At 45.0% G+C, this 23320-nt stretch overlaps 3 protein-coding genes across 5 annotated transcripts; 1 reads left to right on the top strand and 2 right to left on the bottom strand.

Annotated features, from left to right (window-relative positions):
- The first annotated feature begins 1219 nt into the window (after window positions 1-1219).
- Window positions 1220-10683, top strand: tecrb (trans-2,3-enoyl-CoA reductase b). Of its 2 annotated transcripts, XM_037470977.2 has the most exons (12): window positions 1220-1347; window positions 4097-4147; window positions 6709-6760; window positions 6862-6906; window positions 7029-7132; window positions 7532-7647; window positions 7934-8039; window positions 8165-8237; window positions 8311-8354; window positions 8544-8601; window positions 8786-8874; window positions 9122-10683. In XM_037470977.2, exons 1-12 carry the CDS (start codon window positions 1240-1242, stop codon window positions 9293-9295), a joined length of 1020 nt encoding a protein of 339 aa, XP_037326874.1. In that variant the 5' UTR covers window positions 1220-1239; the 3' UTR covers window positions 9296-10683. The 2 variants fall into 2 exon arrangements, with proteins under 2 accessions (XP_037326874.1, XP_037326873.2); XM_037470976.2 differs by lacking the exon at window positions 1220-1347 and having other exon boundaries at window positions 3811-4147.
- Window positions 9861-12570, bottom strand: ndufb7 (NADH:ubiquinone oxidoreductase subunit B7). Of its 2 annotated transcripts, none has more exons than XM_037470983.2 (4): window positions 12420-12570; window positions 12198-12330; window positions 11069-11237; window positions 9861-10026 (listed from the first exon to the last, which is right to left on the bottom strand). In XM_037470983.2, exons 2-4 carry the CDS (start codon window positions 12307-12309, stop codon window positions 9939-9941), a joined length of 369 nt encoding a protein of 122 aa, XP_037326880.2. In that variant the 5' UTR covers window positions 12310-12330; window positions 12420-12570; the 3' UTR covers window positions 9861-9938. The 2 variants fall into 2 exon arrangements, with proteins under 2 accessions (XP_037326880.2, XP_037326881.2); XM_037470984.2 differs by having other exon boundaries at window positions 12410-12490.
- Window positions 12571-13017: 447 nt separating this feature from the next.
- zgc:136908 (Transitional endoplasmic reticulum ATPase) lies at window positions 13018-23314 on the bottom strand. The gene is made up of 19 exons (XM_037471424.2): window positions 23280-23314; window positions 22897-23142; window positions 22475-22586; window positions 20885-21057; window positions 20648-20790; window positions 20421-20551; window positions 19758-19889; window positions 19547-19649; window positions 19215-19348; window positions 18984-19119; window positions 18785-18897; window positions 18163-18327; window positions 17900-18022; window positions 17597-17809; window positions 17322-17500; window positions 17099-17228; window positions 16855-17013; window positions 13519-13670; window positions 13018-13423 (listed from the first exon to the last, which is right to left on the bottom strand). The coding sequence occupies exons 2-19, from the start codon at window positions 22917-22919 to the stop codon at window positions 13318-13320; spliced, it is 2427 nt and encodes an 808-aa protein (XP_037327321.2). The 5' UTR covers window positions 22920-23142; window positions 23280-23314; the 3' UTR covers window positions 13018-13317.
- Window positions 23315-23320: the final 6 nt, after the last annotated feature.

The raw sequence follows: 23320 nt of genomic DNA, 5'->3' as shown, positions 1-23320 counted from the left end.
ACCTTATCTTACCTGCTCCCAACAGGATGCATGGGATAAAATATAGCTGCCATATGTGTAGAGTTATAAAAAGCACAGGATCTTCTGTCTGACTCTACTGTGCTCTGTAGGCCTACAGGCCTTAAAGCCCGTTCATGAATTTCAAGATTTTTAAACAGATGTGAATGTGCAGTCCAGTTGGAGAACTGTATTGCATGAGCTGATTTAAGTTATGCAACCAATCAGACATTATAACACCAAATGAAGACTTAGGCGATCACGCTTCCACAGTTCAGGATGTGCAACACGTTCTGATGCATTGAAAATGGTTTTATTGGAGAAAGTTCCCATTTGAGTTCCTTTATGTACTTAAATATGGCTTTGCATAACTTACAACTGGAGTAGTAGTAGTAGTAGTAGTAGAAGTAGCACTTTTGGGAATCATTTCAGATTTGATGTGAAACACACAAAGCTCGAGCTACATGCTACATGTTCTTTGGGCATGTAATGTGCCATCTTTCTCACTGTTCACATTGAAAAAACAGTGAAGCAAATCGGGTTTTTTTAAGGACGAGAGCCGTTGGTGGTTAATATTTAAAATATAAGTGCAAACACTTTCAAAGACCAAAAGAAAAGTTGAACTGGAATTTTAGGTGGAGATCACACAATATTAATTTGGAAAGGCCATTATTCCTAGTTATCTGCCTTTTTTTACATTCTTGGATATCAATTCATAGTGTTAACATATGTCCCTTTTAATGTAATTGTATTGTAAAGTAAACAATGATTAAGATGGCTGATTTGGGTCAGTTTGCCTGACTTATACAGTTTCCCTTGGAATAAAGTTTTGTTTTTTGATTGAGTGACAATACAATAGACAAGTGGCAAACTTTATTTTATTCGGCAGAATCTTCAGATACATGCAATTAAAACGAAGAAAGCAAATACAGACATCTTAGAGTGTGTAGTGGAGGGTCCAAAATATGAGAGCATACAACTTTAACTTATAGTGAAAAATAATAGAGATTAGTCCTCAGATGTAATTGGGAAATGTAATCAGATTAAGAAACATTGTTTAAATACGGTTTAAGGGAAGTGGTCTTCGTTTGGTCGTCGCAGGTTGGATCCGTAAGCTCAACATCATAGCCTATTAGATGGGGGGCCTCTCCATCTGCTCACTCATTCCACTCATTTCATTGGCTCCGTGCATTACGTGATTGCCCGATTTGATTGGCTGCGGGACGAACGTTGGTCCCGCCTATGCTGGCCTCAGCAGTCACACACGGGTCCGCTGATTGGAGACGGCTCTGTCACTCATCTGGGATATTAAGGAAGGGGGTGCTAACTGCCAAGATGAAGCACTACGAGGTAAGTAGTGTCTGTGAAACTCTAAACCATCAATGGAGCTCGAAGTGTGTTAATCAGACGAATTCGATTTTTTTCCGGTGCTTTCTATAGTTACAACTGGCACCAGAAACGGTCAAATATAGCTTTTAACCTCAAAAGCGAGAATCGCAAACTGTAGCAACGTCGCCTGTCAGGCGCTGGTTGCTATGCCCGGGGACCTGGGGCCTCTCGTGCACGGAAATAAACTGTTCGATCGGTTCAAATCCGCCACATTTACGGCGAACTAGCCTCGCTGGGCTCATGTGTTGAGTTATCAGAGTACACTGAACGTCCCCGATAGCTTAAACAAGGAGTCCCCGGTTTGGGATAACGTTAATGCCCGACATCATCGCCATCTGTGGCCGGATCGGCGCATGGCGCTCCTCACCCTGCCATTACCCAATAAAGCAGGTGAACAGTCAAACGCGTGAGACTGGTTAGACGTCCCGAGGGGATGAATCGCAGAAGCAACCTATCTGCTGTCTCCGTGCCTCTGAACGCGGCCCCGTTTCACTCTTTCGTCATCCGCGTGTACCAACAGAGCTCCGCGCGCACCCAAACCCATCAGACGGGATTGTGTCTCGACAGAAACCGTCTCAACCAGTTGGCCGCTCGGGTTCTCCTTCCCGTCTGTCGGTCACAGAGAAGAGGTGGACAAACACTTGGGTTATGGCGGGTTCTTTTCGTGACGCCTCCGTTAGGAGCGTGATTTCATAGGTGCAGGCGTGCGTCTTCCCTGGCCGATGTGGCACCGAGGGTTCACTCCTGTGACCTGTGTCCCGGAATGATAAGGCACTAAATAGCATGTACTACTGGCTGCACATATCGGAAGTCTGTTTAAAGCCATCAAAAACGGTGCCATTTTGGCCAATAAGACACAATTCCCCAAGTAGCTGCTGTGCAAAGCTGTGCTGACTGAAGTCACACACGTGACCTGTGCGTGTGTTAATGGGTAAATGCTCTCACCAGCCACCTTCAATGGTTTCAACAAATTCATTTCAAGCATAAAAGCAAGTTTATGCTTTAATCACAGTGAATATTATTTACTTTGATATTCAGTGCCCTACAAATAATACACAATCTAAAACCAAACCGAAATACTTATAAACACAACGATAGTTATACTTTAAGTCTCACTGTAAATGTTTTCCATGTGTGTCATTAGAAGAAAAGTCATTTTCACATTGAACTCTTTCTAACAAACTTACCTTTCATCATTATAGGACATTGTCTACAAAAACAAATAAATGTTCTAATTGTGTGTTAATCTGCTTAAATAATCAGAAAGTCCTACCTCGTCTAGGAGCTACAGGCCCAACACCAGCATGACTAAAACTTGCTGCTCCCTGCTTCACCCCCGAGTGCTTCCCCAGGACAGAAAGGACAGGGGCTTTATATAGAGGAGACGGGGGAGGTACGGTGGCAGAGGGATGGCTGAGACGGGGTTATTTCCCCCAGGCCTCAAGTGTCCTGCTTACTTCAAGCATACATGAATGCTTTCTACAGTAAGCAGGCAGCTCGATTCATTCATTTAAAGAGCACTGATTACATTTTGCCTTATGCTAAAGACTTGCATGCATGTAACGCTCAAGTAAAGCAGTATGCCTTACCTGGGGTGGGCAGTTTAAACCTCCATGCTGCCACTTGTGACCTGAGGTCTTGCCTTCATTATGGAAGCTGCCCTCCGACTGTCACTATTAGAGTGTAAGGGTGGTGCTGGTGGGCTTCACCGAAAGGGAATGCCCCGGTTAAGCCCTCTGAATCTGGAGTATTAACACCCCTTGGTGGCAGGAAAAGGTGAACCCCCCCAGTGTGAGGGGCTGAAAAAATGTGCCTGCTGGGTTTGGCTTGACGTAAAACGCCACGTGGTTCTGCTTCTGTGCACGCCGGCCTCAAATGGTTCGGATCAAAGGTCCCTGATCTGGGACAGATGGACAGCACTGCCAAGTGTCCCTAAGACGCAGGCGTAGCACCACGTAGGGCGCAGACGGGTGGGGGGGGGGTCATGCAGAATTAGCGGTAGACATTTATATTTAGCTGTAGAGAGGAAGAGAAGAAAGGGGGGACAGGCCGTGTGGCGGGGGCCTCCATTTTCCCAATTAGCGATGGGCCGAGACGTGTCGGGTCCCCAGGTGTCCTCCTTAGGGGGGAGATGTTTGAATCCAGATCAGCGCAGTGCGGAAATATAGCTCTCGCCTTCTTGAAGTTTGCTTCATGAGATAAACACAGATAATCTACTGCGGACAGCTTGGACAACTGTGCACACACACACACACACACACACACACACACACACACACACACACACACTGCTCTGAGCAGTTAAATAAAGCAACAAACCAGAAGTGAAGCAATGAGAGAGGGGCAAAGAGGGAGGGCGAACCAGAGAATGAGGGTTAGGAGGGAGGGGTAGAGGAGCGGTGGGGGGGGGCAGATTTATTTCCACAGCTGAGTGGCCCTCGCCTCTATGGTTTGGCGTGGACCTTTTGCGAGGCAGCTGAGAGGTGGAGAGTGAGACAAGAGAACCGAGAGGAAGAAGGCGAGGGGTGCAACAACAAGGTGAAGACAAAGCGAGTGCAGGAGGACTGTGGACATGGATGCCCTCGCACTCGAGGCCACCAGCACCAAAAAGCCGGCCAACGGGGCGGCGGCGCCCCCCCCGCTGCTGGCTCCACCCCCGAGCAAACGCAAACCTGCTAAAAAAGCTAAGAAGGCTGTTGTTTTCTTCGAGGTGGAGATACTGGACGCCAAGACCAAGGACAAGCTCTGCTTCCTGGACAAGGTGAGAGCTCGTGACTTATCTCTTTTCACTTTAAGTTCATTTTTCTCTAATGACATCTCTGCAAAAAGTATTTCTAATCACTATATGTCATCCTTTTTGTGCGGGTTTGAGTCCGACGTCGAGCTGCTGTTCCTCTCCCCAGTCGTGTGTCGATGAGACGCATGCTGTGTTATCGGGGGAATGATGGGGGGGGATATATACACCGGTATAGAGCAGTACGGTTGGACTGGCTTCATAAAGCCTTATAAACACCAACACAACTTCCCACCTGGAAAGTGCTGGTGTGTTGATCTGTGTCTTCTACACCGTGAAGATGGAAAGTCCCACCCAATGTCCCTGAGACATCACTTGACACGAGGACAATGTGTGGACATCACATGGATGGTGTGACCTTATTTTAGGCCGGTTCCACTTTGGTGGCCGTTGTGTGTTATGCGATCTGTTCGGGATGGTTGAACAATGTGCAGAATGACTCCAGAGCTTAAGACACAGCCTTTTTGTTTCCTTTTCCTCTTGCAGTAAATCGGCATGTTGACAATAGAGGTTGGTACCAAAGGGCCACCCGATATATAATTATATATATAACTAAGAAAGGTCTTTGGTCAGGCAAACCATCCGATGTTTACTTTAATCGGCTTGAATTAATGCGATATGTGGACTTCATTCTTTTCCACTCAAATCAGTATTAGCTATAAATAATATTTCCTTAATAAAATTAGCAACTGGGTACAAATGGGACATTTTCCTCTTTTTCATGATGGTTTGCAGGATAATTAACAAGTTTTCTGGAATAACTAGAAATATTCTGATTTAAGTGGAACCCTTTTTTTTAATGCCTAAATGTGTTGTTTTTACAGATGTTCTACAACGTTTTTTATTATAAGAAACCGTGATGCTAACAGTTGGGATTTGAGGGAATCCCAGATGTATTTTGATCCCCTGTAATTTCTACTTGGCCTGTACTTAGTTATTGTTGTTAGGTGGCTTTCATTTTAATTAACGGCTGTTGCATTAAGGGGGGGGGTTAGTGTATTGTTGTGTGCATCAGCCCAGTTTCCGTGCTGCCCTCGTTGGATTCTACCTTGTTGTCGGTTTATAGCAACACCTTTTGTAGATTAAGTTTGACAGGTTGCACAGATCCAGATATGGATCCGGGCCGAGGGCCCTTTGGACGACTGGTTCATTGCGTAGGCTGTCAGAGCTGAGCTGACTGAGTTAGATATGAACAGGAAGTCCTGCATCATGTCTGGGTTTATTGAACAGATTCTGATCTCCACACCGACTAAAGCCTGTAGAAAGAGGGGGGGCAGCGGGGGTCACAGACGGGGTTGTTTTTCAGTGGTGTCATCCTGCTGAAAATGGCCCGTGGTCCTCTGAACCACGTGAACAGAAGCTGAGACTATCGCACACGTCTCCAGTCGGCTCCGACGGGTCACGTCCCAGTCCTCTGAGGGCGAGGGTTGCCAAACGAATCCCCCGCTGTGTATACGGAACATTTCTGGCCTTGGTAATCAGATATATGTCTTGGCCTTGAGTTGTCAAAGACCAGCTCGGTGCTCTCCAAGAACACAAATGGACTCTCCCTGAGTCCTTTGGGCTCAGGTTCACATACAGTTCAAAGGTTTAGGCACAGGTCATTTGCTATTGCATTGTTTGTGACTCGATAAGGGATGAGGATATAAGGATAAGCTTGATGAAGAAGCCGTGATATGAAGAAGAATATGCTTTAAATACGTTGTAGCCTCAGTGCCTCTCCACGCCTTGGCTTGGACAGTCATTGCACACAGGTGTACATTTCACAAAAGCATCTGCTCCCCTGCTCCAGGCCAACAGGGAAATGTATGCTTCTGCTAAAGTGTTTGGAGAAGCCTGTCACCAACGTCTTAGGTTTCAGAGACACTTGATGTGGATGCCTGAGATGTTCTCACAGTGTAACGTGTGGAGAGAATTACTCAGTATGTTTTCCTACTGTTTTCTGTTCAATAACTTGCACAGACTTGAAATGTTTAATGGGACAAACAATGTTTGTTTACACACAGTTACTAAATAATCTGATGTCCCGTGTTTGTAGGAGGAGTTAGCAATTTCCAAATCAGAATACCAATGCTTAAGAGTGGAGTTGATTTCCTTATTTTATTTGCACATTTTATATATGCAACAGCGTGTGTGTGTGTGTGTGAGCTGCTCCAACTCAAACACATAAATCCCTTTCATCAGATATTTAAAACGGGGCTTCGAAGTTCATCATCATCATCATCATCATCATCATCAACAACAACAACTGTGCTGGTCCAGACGTTCCTCTGTGCGCTCTTCATGTTTCTCTTGTGTTTATATTTGGGCCAGTTGTTTGGGACCATTGCTGGCAGCCTGGCACAAGGTGTGTGTGTGTGTGTGTGTGTGTGTGTGTGTGTGAACCCTAATACCAGCTGTTAATAAACCACGTCCATGGGGTATGTGAGCTAAATTTACCACTATTCATCCTCATGGATGGAAAAACAGGGTTTATATGTTCAAGTAAATGCCCCCCCACTTATGTACTGTGATGTCATTCCCTGTAGGTCGAGCCAAATGCCACCATCGGAGAGATCAAGTCCATGTTCCACAAGAGCCGTGAGTGCCGTCTCTCTGCAGGCCGACCCTCATGCATCTGATGTAACGTTTGATTGAACACGTATGGAACTCTTAAGGTTGTCGATATTTGTCTGTTTCAGATCCTCAGTGGTACCCAACCAGACAGTCCATTCGCCTGGACGCCAGTAAGTCGGTCCCAGTGTGCTTGTCCATCACAGTGCGTACAGTGACTGCAGCACTACTGCCCCGTGCAGTCAGCCCGTCTACGCCGTGCGTCCCATTAAGCCAGCGAGTGTTTGTGTTTCAGAGGGGAAGTCTCTGAAGGACGAGGATGTTCTGCAGCATCTCCCTGTGGGAACCACGGCAACCTTCTACTTCCGAGACCTCGGGGCCCAGATCAGCTGGGTGACGGTGAGTTCAAGTCGCTGCCGCCCGGAGACAGGAAGTCTCAGTCAGTCTGACAGCCCCGACGAGCCCCCATGCACCGGATCACAAGTGGGATCAAGAGCAGCTATTTTGAGATTTCCCACTGGGTAAAACGTGTGTGGGTGGGCGCCTGCGGAATGATATATTTATCTTCTCTAAACCAATACAGGGTCCTACCAAAAGAATCCCACCCCAAACTACTCCTGTTTTATTAAAAATCTGTATGGTAAAATGCATGTTTGCATAAATATTCACCTCCTTTTAAAAAAGACTGACATAATTCAACAGCGGTCCAGCGAGTGGCTGCTGTGTCCCACGTGGTGAAATGGAGATGACCTGAGTGCAAGTTTCCAAGGCTCTAACCGACCCCTTTATGTTTTTCAGGTCTTTCTGACGGAGTACATGGGTCCACTGGTTCTCTATCTGATGTTTTACTTCAGAGTTCCCTTCATCTACGCAGCCAAATACGACTTTACCACCAGTAAACACTGGGTCGTACAGTGAGTGTTACTCCCAACATAGCCAGAGGCATCTTGAAGTCCAACGTCTCTGCCCTTTGTTCTCGTGTGCTTTCTCGCCAAGAGTGAGATGAAAGAAGATCAATAGCGTTCTCGTGTCTAGAACATTTAGATGGATCACATCCCTGCTGTGACAGTCTCTCTCAGACCAGGCCCTTTTGTTTTATTGGATCATTCACACAACAGATGTATACAGATGTACCGGTACCTATAATGAACATGTGGCAGACATAGAAAAGCTAACACAAGACTTTGTGCTTTTTTCCAGTCTCGCCTGCATGTGTCACTCGTTCCACTTCGTCAAGAGGCTGCTGGAGACGCTGTTTGTCCATCGCTTCTCCCACGGCACAATGCCGCTACGCAACATCTTCAAGGTGAGCTGCCTTCTACCACTCTGACCTCTGACCTATTCGTCCCTCACGTGAACAACGGCGTGATGCCTCGACCACCTGAAGGAAGTCGTGAAGTGACGCTGGTCCTGTCTTATTCCCCCTTTTAGAATTGTACCTACTACTGGGGCTTTGCAGCATGGATGGCCTATTACATCAACCACCCGCTGTACACCCCACCCAGTGAGTACAGGTGCACCCTGCTCTCCGCCACACTTTAGCAGGCTGTCATCCTAACTCCTGTTTCTTGTTGCAGTCTACGGCGAGCAACAAATCCGTCTTGCCCTCGTCTTATTCCTGGTAGGAATAATTCTTCCGTGACCCTTGTGTGATTTATTGTGCATCATTTGATTCGACCAATAAATAGAAATAAAATGTCATTTTCATCATTTTAATTGTTTTGTGGGGGAAAAAAATGAACTTGGTGTTCGTTCTGTTTTGCTCTTCATACTCTGTTAAATGACCCGTTTGACTCTTTTTCTTCTATAGTTCTGTCAGATCGGCAACTTTTCCATCCACATTGCTCTTCGGAACCTCCGTCCACCAGGTACACCGCCATCAATGCGTTGTTCTATACGTCAAATTTTAGTTTTAAAGATAATTGAGATCATCTTTTTCCTTGCATTTTCATGTCAGTTTAGAATTCTTTTGTTGTGACATTAGGTCAGAAAGTAAACTTACAAAAAAATAGATTGTTTGAAAGAATATACACTTTATTTTTCTTTCCTTAGGGTCTAAGACCAGGAAGATTCCCTATCCAACCAAGAACCCCTTCACCTGGATCTTCCTGCTGGTCTCCTGCCCCAACTACACCTACGAGGTAACTCCATAATGGACATGCTGTGGCCACACTTCAGACACAAATGGATGTGAACTGAAAGCATCAAACAGCAGGGCCGTAACTAGTATACAACATACTAATACATTTGGAATGAACATGACCTTTTAATTATTTGTAAAACGGTCCCTTTTGGGGATTTCTATTGCACTGCACCTTCTGTAAGTAGCACTCCCCTCGCTGCCCTCTGGTGGTACGAATGTGTGTGACATCCCTCTTCCTCCTCCAGCTGGGCGCCTGGCTCGGCTTCACGCTGATGACCCAGTGCCTGCCGGTGGCTTTCTTCACCTTGGTGGGTTTCATCCAGATGACTGTGTGGGCGAAGGGGAAACACCGCAGCTACCTGAAGGAGTTCCGCGACTACCCCCCTCTGCGCTCGCCCATCCTGCCCTTCCTGCTTTAGAGGACTAAAGTGCTGCCCTCGCCCCTTTAGCTCTCCCCGCTTGTAGGAGTCAAATACATCCCCACCCCCAAATGAGAGGGTGCTCTCCAGTTTTCCACCTTCCAAACTGCAACTGACTGAATCTTACCATGTGTTTTTCCCCTTTGAGAACCAAATCTTTTACCTCCTGTCTGCGATCCGGGTACCGTTGATTGTGGTGGAAATTATGAGTGCAAATTTCTTTTTATATTTCTGTCAAGAGCAGTTATTCACCTTCCCAGTACTGCGTGTACTGAATGACAAACTGCACATGTCCAACCACTCTGAATCTGCAGTTTAGTTTTTGTATCCATTCATCTAAATTTGAATGACAGGATTTCATTGATGTGAGGTGTAATTTATTAAAAAAAGGTAAACCAAAATGTCTTTTATGTCGTACCCATAAGCTGTGTGTTAACTATGTTGCTGCAGCTCGTGAAATATTAGAGGATCAATTTGGAGTGAAATGAGCACTTATCTAGTTTGTACGTGGACAGGTCACACCTGGCAATCACCCAGAGCACTAGTTTCACCTTAAGACAGAGGGTTGTAGAGCTTGAACCATATGGTTTATTGTGAACAGAAGCACATATATACAAGGAAGTAGTATGCAAGGGTACACTGATCACGCAGCTTCAGCCTGGTTCTCAATTCTCTTTTTCCTCAGCTGCAGCCTCCTCTCTCTCTCGTACTCCTTCATACGCATCACATAGCTGGAGGCAGAAAGACAGTTTCATGCTAAATGACCACGTGGATACACAGCACAGGGAAACTGTCTTGAATATACTCATGTGCCATTAGAGTCTTTAAGAAAATCTACTTGGTTAAAAGATCTTTTGATGTCTATTAACCCCACACCTTTGGAAATGAATGTCAGAGTGCACGCATTTGGTAAATCCATCATAAATTTGCAACTGCAGACTATGAAGCTCAGTTGTCCCTCCACACAGAAATGATGTTACATTTAAGCTAACGTAGTGGTACTGCATCACATTTTTAATTTGTCAAAAAAACTTCAAAGACGTATCAAACCAAACATTAAGCAGAAGAGCTGTAAATACACATTATTGCCACATACAGCTTTAGTGAGCTATATTGATCATGACTCAATATTTAATGCATTCAAGGGCATACCCTCTGGAAAGGAGTCTTGAAATTGTGCAATATTACAAAACTGCAAGAAACATGCAGTACCGCTAGGTTCACTTTCTTGATTTCTTCAAATCTTTGCACATTGCAAACATGCTTGGAGCGTGATGAGGCGCTGAGCCAAGCGTTTGGAGATTCTGATCACAAAAAACTGCTCATCACGTCCAATCTATACATGTCTTATCACAACGGGGTCGAATAAAGACTAAAACACAACAACATCCACCTCGATGCGCGTCAAGCTTATTTTCGTCCAGAGAACCTACGACATGTTCATACACGCTTTTTTTATTTGGTCAGACGCAACTACGTCGAAACCGGTTAGGAACGCGGCGCCTAAATACCTTTTTGTCTCCTTCATGTTTTTTTAAAAAGGACATCTGTGTCCATTAAAAAGCAAGAATATACCCAATAATAGTATTACAATTGAACAAATCTATATAGCACTAAAGCCAGCATAATGTACGTGTACTGCTGAGCCATCATTATGAAGGTATTATTTCTTCCAAGTAGATAGCGCTCTGAGGCAAATCAGTGGGCCGTGGCGGCCATAGCAGTTCTAGGAGACTCCATCCTACATAAGATCTTTTAAATGCAAATACTCACTCCTGGTGTTCACAGTAGTCCCAGTCGTGTCTCTCATGCTTGCAAGCCAGGATGTTGGGCCAGTTGTCCCGCTTGCATTTGAGGAGTTTCAGGAGGTGGTGGGCACAGTAGTCCCTCTGCTCCACAGGCAACTGGGCCAAGTTCATCTGCTCCTGGGTGGCTACCATCTCTGAAAAAGGAGAACCAGTGATTATGGTCTTCTCGTCACATGCAAGAACCTCAAAAGGGATGCATCGGTGACGATATCTGGCACTCATTCAAAATGCTGCATCAAATATGGCGACAATTTTGCCTGTCTAGTCTATATGAGAGGAAATTCTAAAGGTTTTAATTTAAAAGTCCCAGTCAATATGCCAGGAGGCACCAACACAATTCTTGTATTCTTATTTTTGCAGTATTATCGACTGTGTGTGTGGACACAGGTAAAAATGATGTATCACAGCTTGCTCTTTCTTATAAACACACACAGGTGTACAGAGTTAGGAAAGCATTGAGTCAAGCCTGATGCTGTCATACATATAAGATAAATGATCAGTCACTTTCACAGAGTGAGGTATACGGCTTACAAATTAAACGCTAGTATTGAATCATACTTTGCATCAGACAATACAACACAAACGCGTTATGAAAATACTGCACTGGGAATAAATCTAATCTAGTATATTAATTTAATACAAATACAAAAACTCCCCCCAAAAAAATCACAATTGTAGTTTCTACATAGTTAATTGTATAGTAAGTTCAATAATAGTTAGGTTCAAACTTATTTGTAGTTTTACGGTTAATTTAAACTTCACATGCATCTATTCTGACCAATGTCTCAATATACTACAGAAAGACACCTTAGTTTCATAGGAGGTGTGTGTCCAAACAACCAGGCACACTTGTAGTTCCGTACAGTAATATTACATCTACATTTAGTGGTAATAGCTCATAAAGCTAGGGAGCTAACTAAGTTAGCTGAAGAGCTAGCCTGTTAGCTAGGGAGCTAACCAGTGCATTGAATAACATTGGAGCAAAGCTAGCTCGCCCAACGTTTGACAGTTGACAGGATGGCGGAGGGGAAACCCGCTTCACTTGAGAACATTTTAATAACGTTACGACAATAGAAGTGCAAACGATGACAGACCTCGCTCGTGCCTCTCTTGAAAGCCAAGCTGAGGGTCGAACTCGTATTTCTTCGCAGGGTCCGGCTCGGTGTCATTCTCGGTGACGTACCGTCTGGCCAGGTGAGCGCCCATGGCAGCGACGATGTTTACACTCTGTAACAGAAAAAAATGCGTGTGTTTACTTGGCTGATGTGGCTAATCTGAATGTTCTAAAAGGAATTTGCTGTCTAACATTCGGTCACCTCCACAAGCCCCTTGATACCACTTCCGCCTTTGCGCCGGAAATAAACAGCGCAGCGGTGCTTCAGAGAAACAACTCCTCCCCAGCCGACGAACAAAGGTTCCGCGGAAAGGAGACTAGTGTTGTTTCCGATTACTCATCGATTACAAGTGACCGGCAAGACTGCTCATTCAGTTGTAAATATTGAATCATTTTAACCGTACAAATGCATTGCAGTTCAGGTCGATATTCAATAATGTGCAGCAAACTGCCTCAACACAAGTGGGCAACGACACCAGAGACCAAAACCATTGTGGGATTTTGCTTCTTGCTGTTCAAAAGTTAGAAAACTCTATATTGTCCACACAAATCACAAATGACGGAATTAGAACACAAGGGTTTTGTTAAGGCCCTTCAATTAAATTATTGTGTTGTAATAATGCATCAAAAGCACTTGATGACGAACTAGCTGATCAGACTATATTTGCAGTTGTGTTATTGACTAATTAACATGAACAATGGTTGTTTTCAAGTGGCCAGTAAGCCATGCCAGTGAGCCAGCGTGTACCATATGGGTACAAAAAACCGCAACCAGTATCCCAAGACAAACCTAAGAGTGATGCCATTTTAATGTATTTATTTGTGACATTTTGAACTCACACAACACGGAACTTACATAATGTTCATGAAAACCCACATATCTCTTGTTGTATTCTTTATATATAATTATAATAGAAATTCAACACTAGACGTACATTTTAGATTCATGTTTTTTTCATGCTTATTATTACTATGGTGTCTCCAAGTTTGTATCTTGCTATTTCCTCTTCCCTTGTTCATCATTTCAGTAAGGAAGCCAGGTACAGCAGTTGAAAAGCATAACCCTTTGCAGCTGGTCAACTTTATGGTGAGCTTTTTTGTCACTGATAGAGATCCTCATTTCCTTCCTCTCTCGACAGATTTGGCCTCTCTGAACCAGAGCCTGACCCCTGATCTCCTGACCGGGTACCAGTAGCAGAGGGGAACCTATGTGGGGGATAAGACGGTTTCAGTCTTGAATGTATCTCAAAGAATCCAAGACTTCATTTTCTGTGACACAGTTGTTCTTTCATCATTTGTACCTGAAGTCTCCAAATCCTCGGCTCTGCTGCAGAGTTTGAGAAAACATTTCATATTTGCGGATGTCATTGTCACTGACAGAGCGACGAGCATATTGCATCGCCTCTTCAAAGTGGTCCTTCCTGATCTCCGGGACTGGATCAAAGTCGTCGTCCTGAAGGCAGAGAAAAACATTATGATGACCTTGTGTGGAGATAGTACACAACGCGTGTGTGTGTGTCTGTAACAAGAGTTACAAAACCCACTGCTGCACTTTGAAGAACCTTATGAATCTTCCACCGTCTCTTTATGTACCAGGCACATACACACAGCCTGGTACTGTAGAACAAAGGGTTGGTTAGTGTGTGGTGAAGTAGCACAGCGGAAGAGCTGCTGCCACAAGCCCGCACTGCATTTGAAGGTTGCGGGTTCAAGCCCAGTCTTGGGTTTGAGCCTTTGGCTTTACTTCAGGTTTGAGTAGCAATCTCAAGGTTAAATACAACAAACAAAGGGTTGGTTAGAGTGTGGTGAAGTAGCGCAGCGGAAGAGCTGCTGACATAAGCCCCTGCACTGCACTTGAAGGTTGTGGGTTCAAACCCAGTTGTGGAAATAGCATTTAAAAAGAGTTTTGAGGTTTGAGTAGCAGTCTCAAGGTTAAATACGAGAAACAAAAATTTAATTTGTGCATGGTGAGGTAGTGCAGCACAAGAGCTGAGGAGCTACTGTCCTTACTCTATAGGTTGTGGGTTTGAGCCTTAGGCTTTACTTCAGGTTTGAGTAGCAATCTCAAGGTTAAATACAACAAACAAAGGGCTGCTTAGTGTGTGGTGAAGTAGCACAGTGGAAGAGCTGCTGACATAAGCCCCTGCACTGCACTTGAAGGTTGTGGGTTCAAGCCCAGATGTGGAAATAGCATTTAAAACAGTTTTAAAGTTTAACTCACATGCTCAAGGTTAAATAGGAGAATCAAAGTAGCCAAAATGTGACCAGGACTGGTAGTGTAGGGGTGCAAGCTAGAGCCCAGAAGCCTCTGTGAGCGCCGCCAGTGGGTTCAAATCCCACCCGCCAAGTCTTGAGCACACTACCGCGGAGGTAGTAGTGGGGGCATTGTCCCCACTGGTTGTTTCAGAGAAGTGAACCCTAGGGGTTATGCAGAAACACAAGGCGCGTTCACTTGAGTTATGATGGCATTGTCAAGAATGATGAAGAATCTTTTGCTACTGAATTGAATTTGATGTTAATTGCTTTAGCCTTTAGCACTTATTAGCCATGCTACGTAGCCTATATGGCTCCACCTTTTTGACGGGGTTAGGGTTAGGGTTAGGCCGGATGAGTCAGTAAAGATGAGCAGATGTGTCTCATTCAGTGGTGACACTGACATGAAACTTATTACAGCCTCTGAGGGCATTTTTCAAGACAATCACATGTTTGTCTACTTCAGGGCATCCTGTGGACAACCTTAAACTGACAGTCTGGCACAGGGTGTAGATTTGTTTACCCTTTTTAGTGCATCCACCCTCCAATTCTCTGTTACATTCAACTCACTTGTGCCTTTACCAATGCAGGAAGGATGAATAGCATGGTTGATCCTCCAAGATAATCCAATCCGTCTCTGGGGCAATATCGCATTATGATTTTTTATAAATGCCAGTTACCCAAAACTAAAAAAGGATTTAGGAAGAGCCACCATGTTCCTTGAGGGTTGAACCCAGATAAGGTTTAAAGTACAGATATGTGGGGCATTTGGCATTAGTGACAGGGACGTGTAGGTTGCTCCATCTAAGATCATTCCAGTCATGTGATGGGAAAAAAATATTGTGAAAAAATTCAAAATATGTAGGGCCAAAAAAGAAACGTTTTTTTTTTTAAATAATAGGTAAAAAAATATTATAAAAAAATATATGTAAGGTCAATATATATATAATATATATATTATTTTTTTTTGTTTTTTTAGGTAGACCAATACTTTCAAGTACATTCAGAACATTGGTTATTTTTTCAGACGTGGACTTAGTTACCCTGGTCCTTAAACCAGTCATCTGGTGCAGTGTGGGTTGGGTGTGGGTCCTTGTACCAGAGGTGGGACCAAGTCATTGTTATGCAAGTCACAAGTAAGTCTCAAGTCGTTGCCCTCGAGTCCCGAGTCAAGTATGAGGCAAGTCCCAAGTCGAGTCCAAAGTCAAAGCCAACAAGTCTCAAGTCCAAAGTCTTTCCATTTTAGTTTCGAGTCATTTCAAGTCCTTTTATTATAGTGGGGACGGGGAACCCTGGGTGATGGTGCGCTGCCTCACAGACCCAGACTACGAAGGGGATCGACTGTGACTGTGTTATAGTACTGTAACGCTCACCCCAATGCTGCAGCGTAAATAAGGAGGCGATGACTGGCTTTATTTATATAAAACAACTCAACTTCGGTCACTGTTGGCCGTCACCACGCCGAACGAACACTTCCGCATACACGGCCCCCCAAAACTCGGGTTGTCTCGCGTAACTACAGCTGGTAACAGCATAACGTGAACACATGCAACATCTGCATAACTGATTAACTAATAACTTTAACTCAGCTCATTACACTACTTTAAAACGCACGTTGACATAATGTTGGCGAGGATTTCCATCGGAGTCTGAATCCGGGTTCAAAAATCCCGATTTTTGTAAGCATGAACGAGCTGTCTCGTTGATACGGTCAAATGGACTGCAGTGATTGGATGTCGTGCAGGCAGCGCGCACTCTCTGCATACAGGTGGCGCACATTTTTTTGACAGATGCAGATAAACAGAGCGGCGCGGTGGTGTGAAAATGTTTTCCCCAGTTTTCATGGGAAGTAGCAAGTCTTCTCGAGTCAAAAGGCTCGAGTCCAAGTCAAGTCACGAGTCATCGATGTTAAAGTCCAAGTCGAGTTGCAAGTCTTCGTACGTTTTGTCGAGTCGAGTCTCAAGTCATCAAATTCATGACTCGAGTCTGACTCGAGTCCAAGTCACATGACTCGAGTCCACACCTCTGCCTTGTACGTCCACGCTAGCTGCTAATTGTGTTGCGTTGAGGTGATACTTGAGGCTCGATGTGAATTCCTTGTTGACGGGGCCACCCGACACGGTCTCGTCAGCTTCTTCGTTCATGTTCACTGTGGTTTGTTGTTGTCTGAAGTCATGGACGCTAGTTGGTGCTCCGGTATAATCGGTCCCCCCGAAACTCATCCAGTGAGAAACGTTCCGCGGTGCAAAAAATAAGTGTAAAAATGCGTAAAAAATGTGTTATTTTTTGTGTAATTAATTAATCTTAATTCATATTGTAGTTAATTAATCGTAATTAACGTGCTAAAGTCCCGGCCCTAGTATATATGTATATAGCCTTCTGACCATGGGGATGTCTGGTTTGTTCTCTCTCTGACGCTCGGTCCTGAGCTCAGCCTCGATGGCCTCCCGGATGGCCAGCTTACAGGCCCGCTGGCAGATCTCTGTCAGGTCGGCTCCGGAGAAACCCTCTGTGATGCCAGACAGGTAGTCCAGGTTCACATCCTACGGGAAGGAGAATTGACCCAAATGGGATTAGTTTAAAGAATTCAACGAATATTTTTTTCCCCCAAGTGTGTGTTTCACTAACTTGTGCAACGGGGGACCTGCGCAAGTTGGCGTTTAGGATTGCGGAGCGAGATGGTTTGTCTGGGAGTGGGATGTAGATGAGCTGGTCCAAGCGGCCCGGCCGCAGGATGGCTGAGTCGATGATGTCCGGTCTGGTGTGACGAGAGGACAAAAGGAAGTGAGACGAGGACAACTACTTCTCTCAAAGCATCATCGTCATTATATCTGAATTCTCACACGGGCACCTGTTTGTGGCACCAATAATGAAAACGTTTTTTTTGTCCGACATGCCGTCCATCTCCGTGAGTATCTGGTTAATGACTCTGTCAGCTGCACCACTCCCATCCCCACCTCCGCCTCCTCTGGATTTGGCAATGGAGTCTAACTCGTCAAAAAACAAGATGCAGGGGGCTGCCTGTCTGGCCTGTGGATGGAGAAGTTGAGCAATGTGACTGAGAAGAAACGAGAGCGTCTACCCTCCCACAATCATCCATTTTTTATTTACTTTTGCCGTTCTTACCTTATCAAACACGTCTCGGACATTTGCCTCAGATTCTCCAAACCACATGGTGAGCATCTCCGGTCCTTTGATAGAAATAAAGTTTGCCTGGCACTCGTTGGCGATAGCTTTAGCCAGCAGCGTTTTCCCGCAGCCCGGAGGGCCGTAGAACAATACCCCACGAGATGGAGTCATACCAAACTTCAGGAACTTGTCCGGATACTCAACTGGGTACTGAGGGGAGTGAAGATAGATGGGACTGTTAATCGTATTTGCACCTATGAGCCAAATCTGGTGGTGTGAGTGTGCGAGGGATTCTTCCACCTGAACAAGCTCCTGCAGCTCTCTCTTGACCTCGTCCAGTCCTCCGACATCGGCCCAGTTCACCTGAGGCACCTCTGCGATGGTTTCTCTCAGAGCTGAAGGGTTGCTCTGACTCAGAGCCCACTGTGATGAGGAAATGGCATCGTCTCTTCATAAATTTAGAAATATTCAGATCTCGCTTTCATGGTGTGCTTACAAATGACGAGGCACTGAAACAGCCACACACGCTCTGGAACAACAAAGGTCAGCATGTGCGTCTTTACCTGGAAGTCGTCCATGGTGACAGCCATCGAGTCCAGCAGGTCAGCGTCGATGCATTCGTCCTCCAGGTCTATGAGGGTCATCTTCTTGCGGATTGCTTGCAGAGCAGCTTCTGAGCACAAAGCAGCCACGTCGGCGCCCACGTGGCCGTGGGTCTCTGCAGCAATCTGAGATACGTAATATTAACTCATTGAACACATGCACATCGAGATTAGGAAGGGTGCCATCAGAAGGCAGTGTGATTGATGCAGGGAATGTTTTTGTTTAGAGCTGCTTTTTTAACTCTGGCAAACTTTGATGGCAACATTTGCAATATTTGAATAAGTCTAAACTCACATTTGACCTTTTCACAGAGTAGTTTAGCTTTAGAAAATCATTTTTAGAATTTAGGTATAAATATGTAAGGGACAGAAAACAGACATATAGTAATCCTGTAGATGAAATGCTCTTAAAAAAACAACTTTTAGTTAAATTAAATACAGTATAAAAAGAAAAATGTTTACATTATATATATATTTACAATTTAAAACCAAAGAAACAGAGAAAGTAAATTTAAGATCATAATTATACATGTTTTAAAGTTCTTGATATTACTTTTTACTACTGGCTGCTTCACTTGCTCACCCTCTCCAGGTCGATGTCGCCAGTCATTTTAATGTTTTTGGTGTGAATCTGCAGAATCTCCAGTCTACCAATCGAATCAGGGATTCCGATGTCAATCTCGCGGTCAAACCTGCCTGGAGACAGACATGACCATTTGTATGGGATTGCTTTTGTGTGTGTGTGTGTGTGTGTGTGTGTTTGTGCGCGTGTGCGTACTGACCAAAGCGTCGCAGGGCAGGGTCTACACTATTCGGTCGGTTTGTAGCTGCCATGACGACCACATGAGCTCTTTGCTTTAGGCCATCCATCAGGGTCAGGAGCTGGGAGACTATACGTCTCTCCACTTCACCATGGGTCTACACACACACAGCATTCAGAGAAAAGACACCTGATTCTAATGTTGTTACAGAAAGTCCACTGGATGCAGCAGACAGCATTCTCCAGTGTTCACCTTCTCTCTCTTGGGAGCGATGGCGTCCAACTCGTCAATAAAGATGATGGCGGGAGCGTTTTTCTCCGCCTCCTCAAAAGCTTTTCTTAGGTTGCTCTCTGACTCTCCTGCCAGCTTACTCATGATCTCAGGACCTTGTCACAGAGTAATGCGCAGCATGTAAAACATATTTTTTCCAACATAGATCTTCAAATAACAACACCAATGACTTAATTGGAGTTTCCAATCCGTAGCCCTGAATACCTTTTTTTCAGAGCACGAACAGCTCATTTTTCTTCCCAATCAGGGCACAAATGATCACACCGTGCAACTGCAGGAAAACAAAGACTTACCATTGATGAGGAAGAAGAAGGCACCAGTTTCATTGGCTACAGCCCGGGCCACCAGGGTCTTGCCTGTGCCTGCAGGGCCGTACAGCAGGATACCTCTGGGGGGCTGAAAGGGGGGGAGGGGGAGCGACACTCTGACTCATTCAAAGATGATCACAATTACAGAAAATTAGAGTGTATGGGTCCAGGGTTTGTGTGGGTTTGTGTGCGACACCTTAACTCCTATCGCCTTAAAAAGGCCGGGGTGTCTCAGAGGAAGCTCCACCATCTCTTTGATTTGGGCAAGCTGCTTCCGACAGCCTCCGATGTCGTCGTAGCCTATTTCGTTTAGGCTCTCCTCTTCATCCTGTCCAACGGCAATATGCAAGATGGAGGTTTGGTGAAGTTCGTTCTCAGGAACAAATGTGGAGTTCACTGAGCGGTTCCTGACAGCGCTACGGCTACATGAAATCACAAGATAACCAACCATGGTGGAATCAAGTCTGCTGACAGCCTTGTGTCACAGCTACGATACAGACAGGCAGGGTCCCACCTGGTGTTAAATATCTACATCTTTCACAATTGAAAAATGACTTTAATTTAGATTAAGTAGCATTTAAAGGACCGGCACACAGATGGAAGTTCCCATATGTTGAGTGGTGTTTGTGGACACTGCTATACAATGTACTGTGGATAATAGCTGGGGGAAAAGTGACAGAATATAGTATGATTGATAATGTGGTGGATTTTACAACAGTTAAGAAAAGGAACAATGAACTAATACCTTTTCAAATGTAAAATGAATGTCTGTAAGTATATGCCTCAGATTATTTCTTATTACAACCAATCTCTCTTTGAGTTTAACTACCTAAATAGTGCAGTTATTAAAAGTAATAACCTCTCTTTTGATTGGCTCCCCCTCGCAGTAGATGACAGTGTCCGGGGCAACGATGCAGAATTCCCCGGGGTCAGTCTCCACCACCTTGAACTCCACCGCCCGCATGCTCCCCCTCACGAGGAAGATGTCACCTGGCAATGCAGATTAAAAGTCATCCCCTAAACGTAAGGGACATCTGAGGGTGCTCCAGGTGATGGGAGGCAATGACCCGGGGAGAGTTGCAGTACCTTTATGTATGGGCCGGTAAGCCTCCTGAAAATAGGGTTTGAGGAAAACATCAAAGAGGTTTCCCGTCAGGCCCTCGATGGTGTCATCTAGAGGGAGGACATGGATCTTTGTCCCGTACGTGATGTCAGGGCAGGCATGGATGCTGTGATAGCACACACATCCTGGTCACGTCATGTGGTCGAACCGCACGGAGCACTTCACAGCACACGCTAAACAACACGGGTGGACAAATCTACCTGATGACATCGCCGAGTCGGACACGCAGGTTGCTGCGCGTCACGCGGTTCATGCGTATTCTTTCATTCCCGCAAGTGTCGTCATTCAGGACAATGCACGCCGTCTGACGGCGCTTTTTCCCTCTCAACACCACCGCGTCCCCCCGGAAGAGCTGCAGTTGCTCCGCTTTATTCTAGTGCACACACAAAGTCCACAGATGAAATACAACCTCATACTAGGTTATATATATATATATATATTATATATATATATATATATATACACTCACCGGCCACTTTATTAGGTACACCTGTCCAACTGCTCGTTAACACTTAATTTCTAAGCAGCCAATCACATGGCGGCAACTCAGTGCATTTAGGCATGTAGACATTGTCAAGACAATCTCCTGCAGTTCAAACCGAGCATCAGTATGGGGAAGAAAGGTGATTTGAGTGACTTTGAACGTGGCATGATTGTTGGTGCCAGAAGGGCTGGTCTGAGTATTTCAGAAACTGCTAATCTACTGGGATTTTCACGCACAACCATCTCTAGGGTTTACAGAGAATGGTCCGAAAAAGAAAAAACATCCAGTGAGCGGCAGTTCTGTGGGCGGAAATGCCTTGTTGATGCCAGAGGTCAGAGGAGAATGGCCAGACTGGTTCGAGCTGATAGAAGGGCAACAGTGACTCAAATAACCACCCGTTACAACCAAGGTGGGCATAAGAGCATCTCTGAACGCACAGTACGTCGAACTTTGAGGCAGATGGGCTACAGCAGCAGAAGACCACACCGGGTGCCACTCCTTTCAGCTAAGAACAGGAAACTAAGGCTACAATTTGCCCAAGCTCATCGAAATTTGACAATAGAAGATTGGAAAAACGTTGCCTGGTCTGATGAGTCTCGATTTCTGCTGCGACATTCGGATGGTATGGTCAGATTTTGGCGTCTACAACATGAAAGCATGGATCCATCCTGCCTTGTATCAACGGTTCAGGCTGGTGGTGGTGGTGTCATGGTGTGGGGAATATTTTCTTGGCACTCTTTGGGCCCCTTGGTACCAATTGAGCATCGTTGCAACGCCACAGCCTACCTGAGTATTGTTGCTGACCATGTCCATCCCTTTATGACCACAATGTACCCAACTTCTGATGGCTACTTTCAGCAGGATAATGCGCCATGTCATAAAGCTGGAATCATCTCAGACTGGTTTCTTGAACATGACAATGAGTTCGCTGTACTCAAATGGCCTCCACAATCACCAGATCTCAATCCAATAGAGCATCTTTGGGATGTGGTGGAACGGGAGATTCGCATCATGGATGTGCAGCCGACAAATCTGCGGCAACTGTGTGATGCCATCATGTCAATATGGACCAAACTCCCTGAGGAATGCTTCCAGCACCTTGTTGAATCTATGCCACGAAGAATTGAGGCAGTTCTGAAGGCAAAAGGGGGTCCAACCCGTTACTAGCATGGGGTACCTAATAAAGTGGCCGGTGAGTGTATATATATATATATATATATATATATATATATATATTATATATATATATATATATATATATACTTATTATATACTTTAATATATATGTATATATACACACACAGACCTGTGACAGGCTGACAGTGCTGCTGTCTTCACTGAGAGCTTCGTCCACGATGAGTCTGTTAGGTCTGTGTTTGTGCTTCAGGATGGCAGTGGAGAAATCTTCTCCCTTTGAGCTTCAAAAACAAGGGACACATTATGACTCTGTGACATGCTGGCTTTGCTCTTGTAGCTCCTATTTCCTCATGTGATGCTGAGCTGTTTTTAGACTTTGGCTCAGCACTTAGCAACAATATTCAATTCAAGACTTTTGAGGTGAAGTACGTAGTAATGTCATTTTAAAAACTTGACCAGCTACAGAGGACCGGTTTTATGAAGTAAAAACATCCCGTTTAAAATATGCCAATGTTAAATATTGTACACTATGTTGAAGTATGCATACACGTATCTACAAACACAAACTGTGCAAATGCAGCTGTCACTCACTCTGCTCCTCCTGAGCCTGGCATGACTGATCTCCTTTATCTCGTTAGACCCTCAAACGTGTGCACGAGATCTGCTCCGTCACTTTGCAGCGTTACATTCAGGAGCCGCTCTGGTCTGGTCTGATTTTGGCCGTGATCGATGCCGGCGGTTTCAAGTCCTTCCAGATCTGAGCTGGCCTGCTGTGGTTTTGGTGTTTCCTGGAGCACTGACGTTCGGAGTCTTAGTCTTTCATGTTTCCTCCTATGCCTAAAACCAGCTTGTTTGTCAACTGCAGTCAATGTGTTTATCAGTGGAGACCTAAATATGTCTGTCTTATTTGTAACCCCATCGTGTGCACACACAGACACTTTCACACACTCACGCACGCACAACCAAGCACTTACCTTGGCCTGAGTCCCAGGACAGATATAGACGAATACAGTAC

This window comes from Pungitius pungitius, chromosome 9 (assembly GCF_949316345.1).
Source record: "Pungitius pungitius chromosome 9, fPunPun2.1, whole genome shotgun sequence".
In the NCBI taxonomy this organism is placed as follows: Eukaryota; Metazoa; Chordata; class Actinopteri; order Perciformes; family Gasterosteidae; genus Pungitius; species Pungitius pungitius.
The sequence above is the reverse complement of the archived record's forward strand: the minus strand, read 5'-3'. Positions and strand labels throughout refer to the sequence as shown.

Bases quoted from the DNA above. Each gene is read 5' to 3' on its own strand.
- tecrb (XM_037470976.2), top strand. From the start codon at position 3,959: ATGGATGCCCTCGCACTCGAGGCCACCAGCACCAAAAAGCCGGCCAAC. The intron at 7,133-7,531 runs GTGAGTTCAAGT...TATGTTTTTCAG, and splicing joins CCCAGATCAGCTGGGTGACG to GTCTTTCTGACGGAGTACAT. The intron at 7,648-7,933 runs GTGAGTGTTACT...GCTTTTTTCCAG, and splicing joins AGTAAACACTGGGTCGTACA to TCTCGCCTGCATGTGTCACT.
- ndufb7 (XM_037470983.2), bottom strand. From the start codon at position 12,309: ATGGGCGCTCACCTGGCCAGACGGTACGTCACCGAGAATGACACCGAG. The intron at 11,238-12,197 runs GTCTGTCATCGT...CTCCTTTTTCAG, and splicing joins TCAAGAGAGGCACGAGCGAG to AGATGGTAGCCACCCAGGAG. The intron at 10,027-11,068 runs GTGAGTATTTGC...TTCTGCCTCCAG, and splicing joins GACTACTGTGAACACCAGGA to CTATGTGATGCGTATGAAGG.
- zgc:136908 (XM_037471424.2), bottom strand. From the start codon at position 22,919: ATGCCAGGCTCAGGAGGAGCAGA. The intron at 18,898-18,983 runs GTCAGTACGCAC...GTCTGTCTCCAG, and splicing joins CCCTGCCCTGCGACGCTTTG to GCAGGTTTGACCGCGAGATT. The intron at 13,671-16,854 runs GTCAGAAGGCTA...CTCTGCCTTCAG, and splicing joins ACAAACCAGACATCCCCATG to GACGACGACTTTGATCCAGT.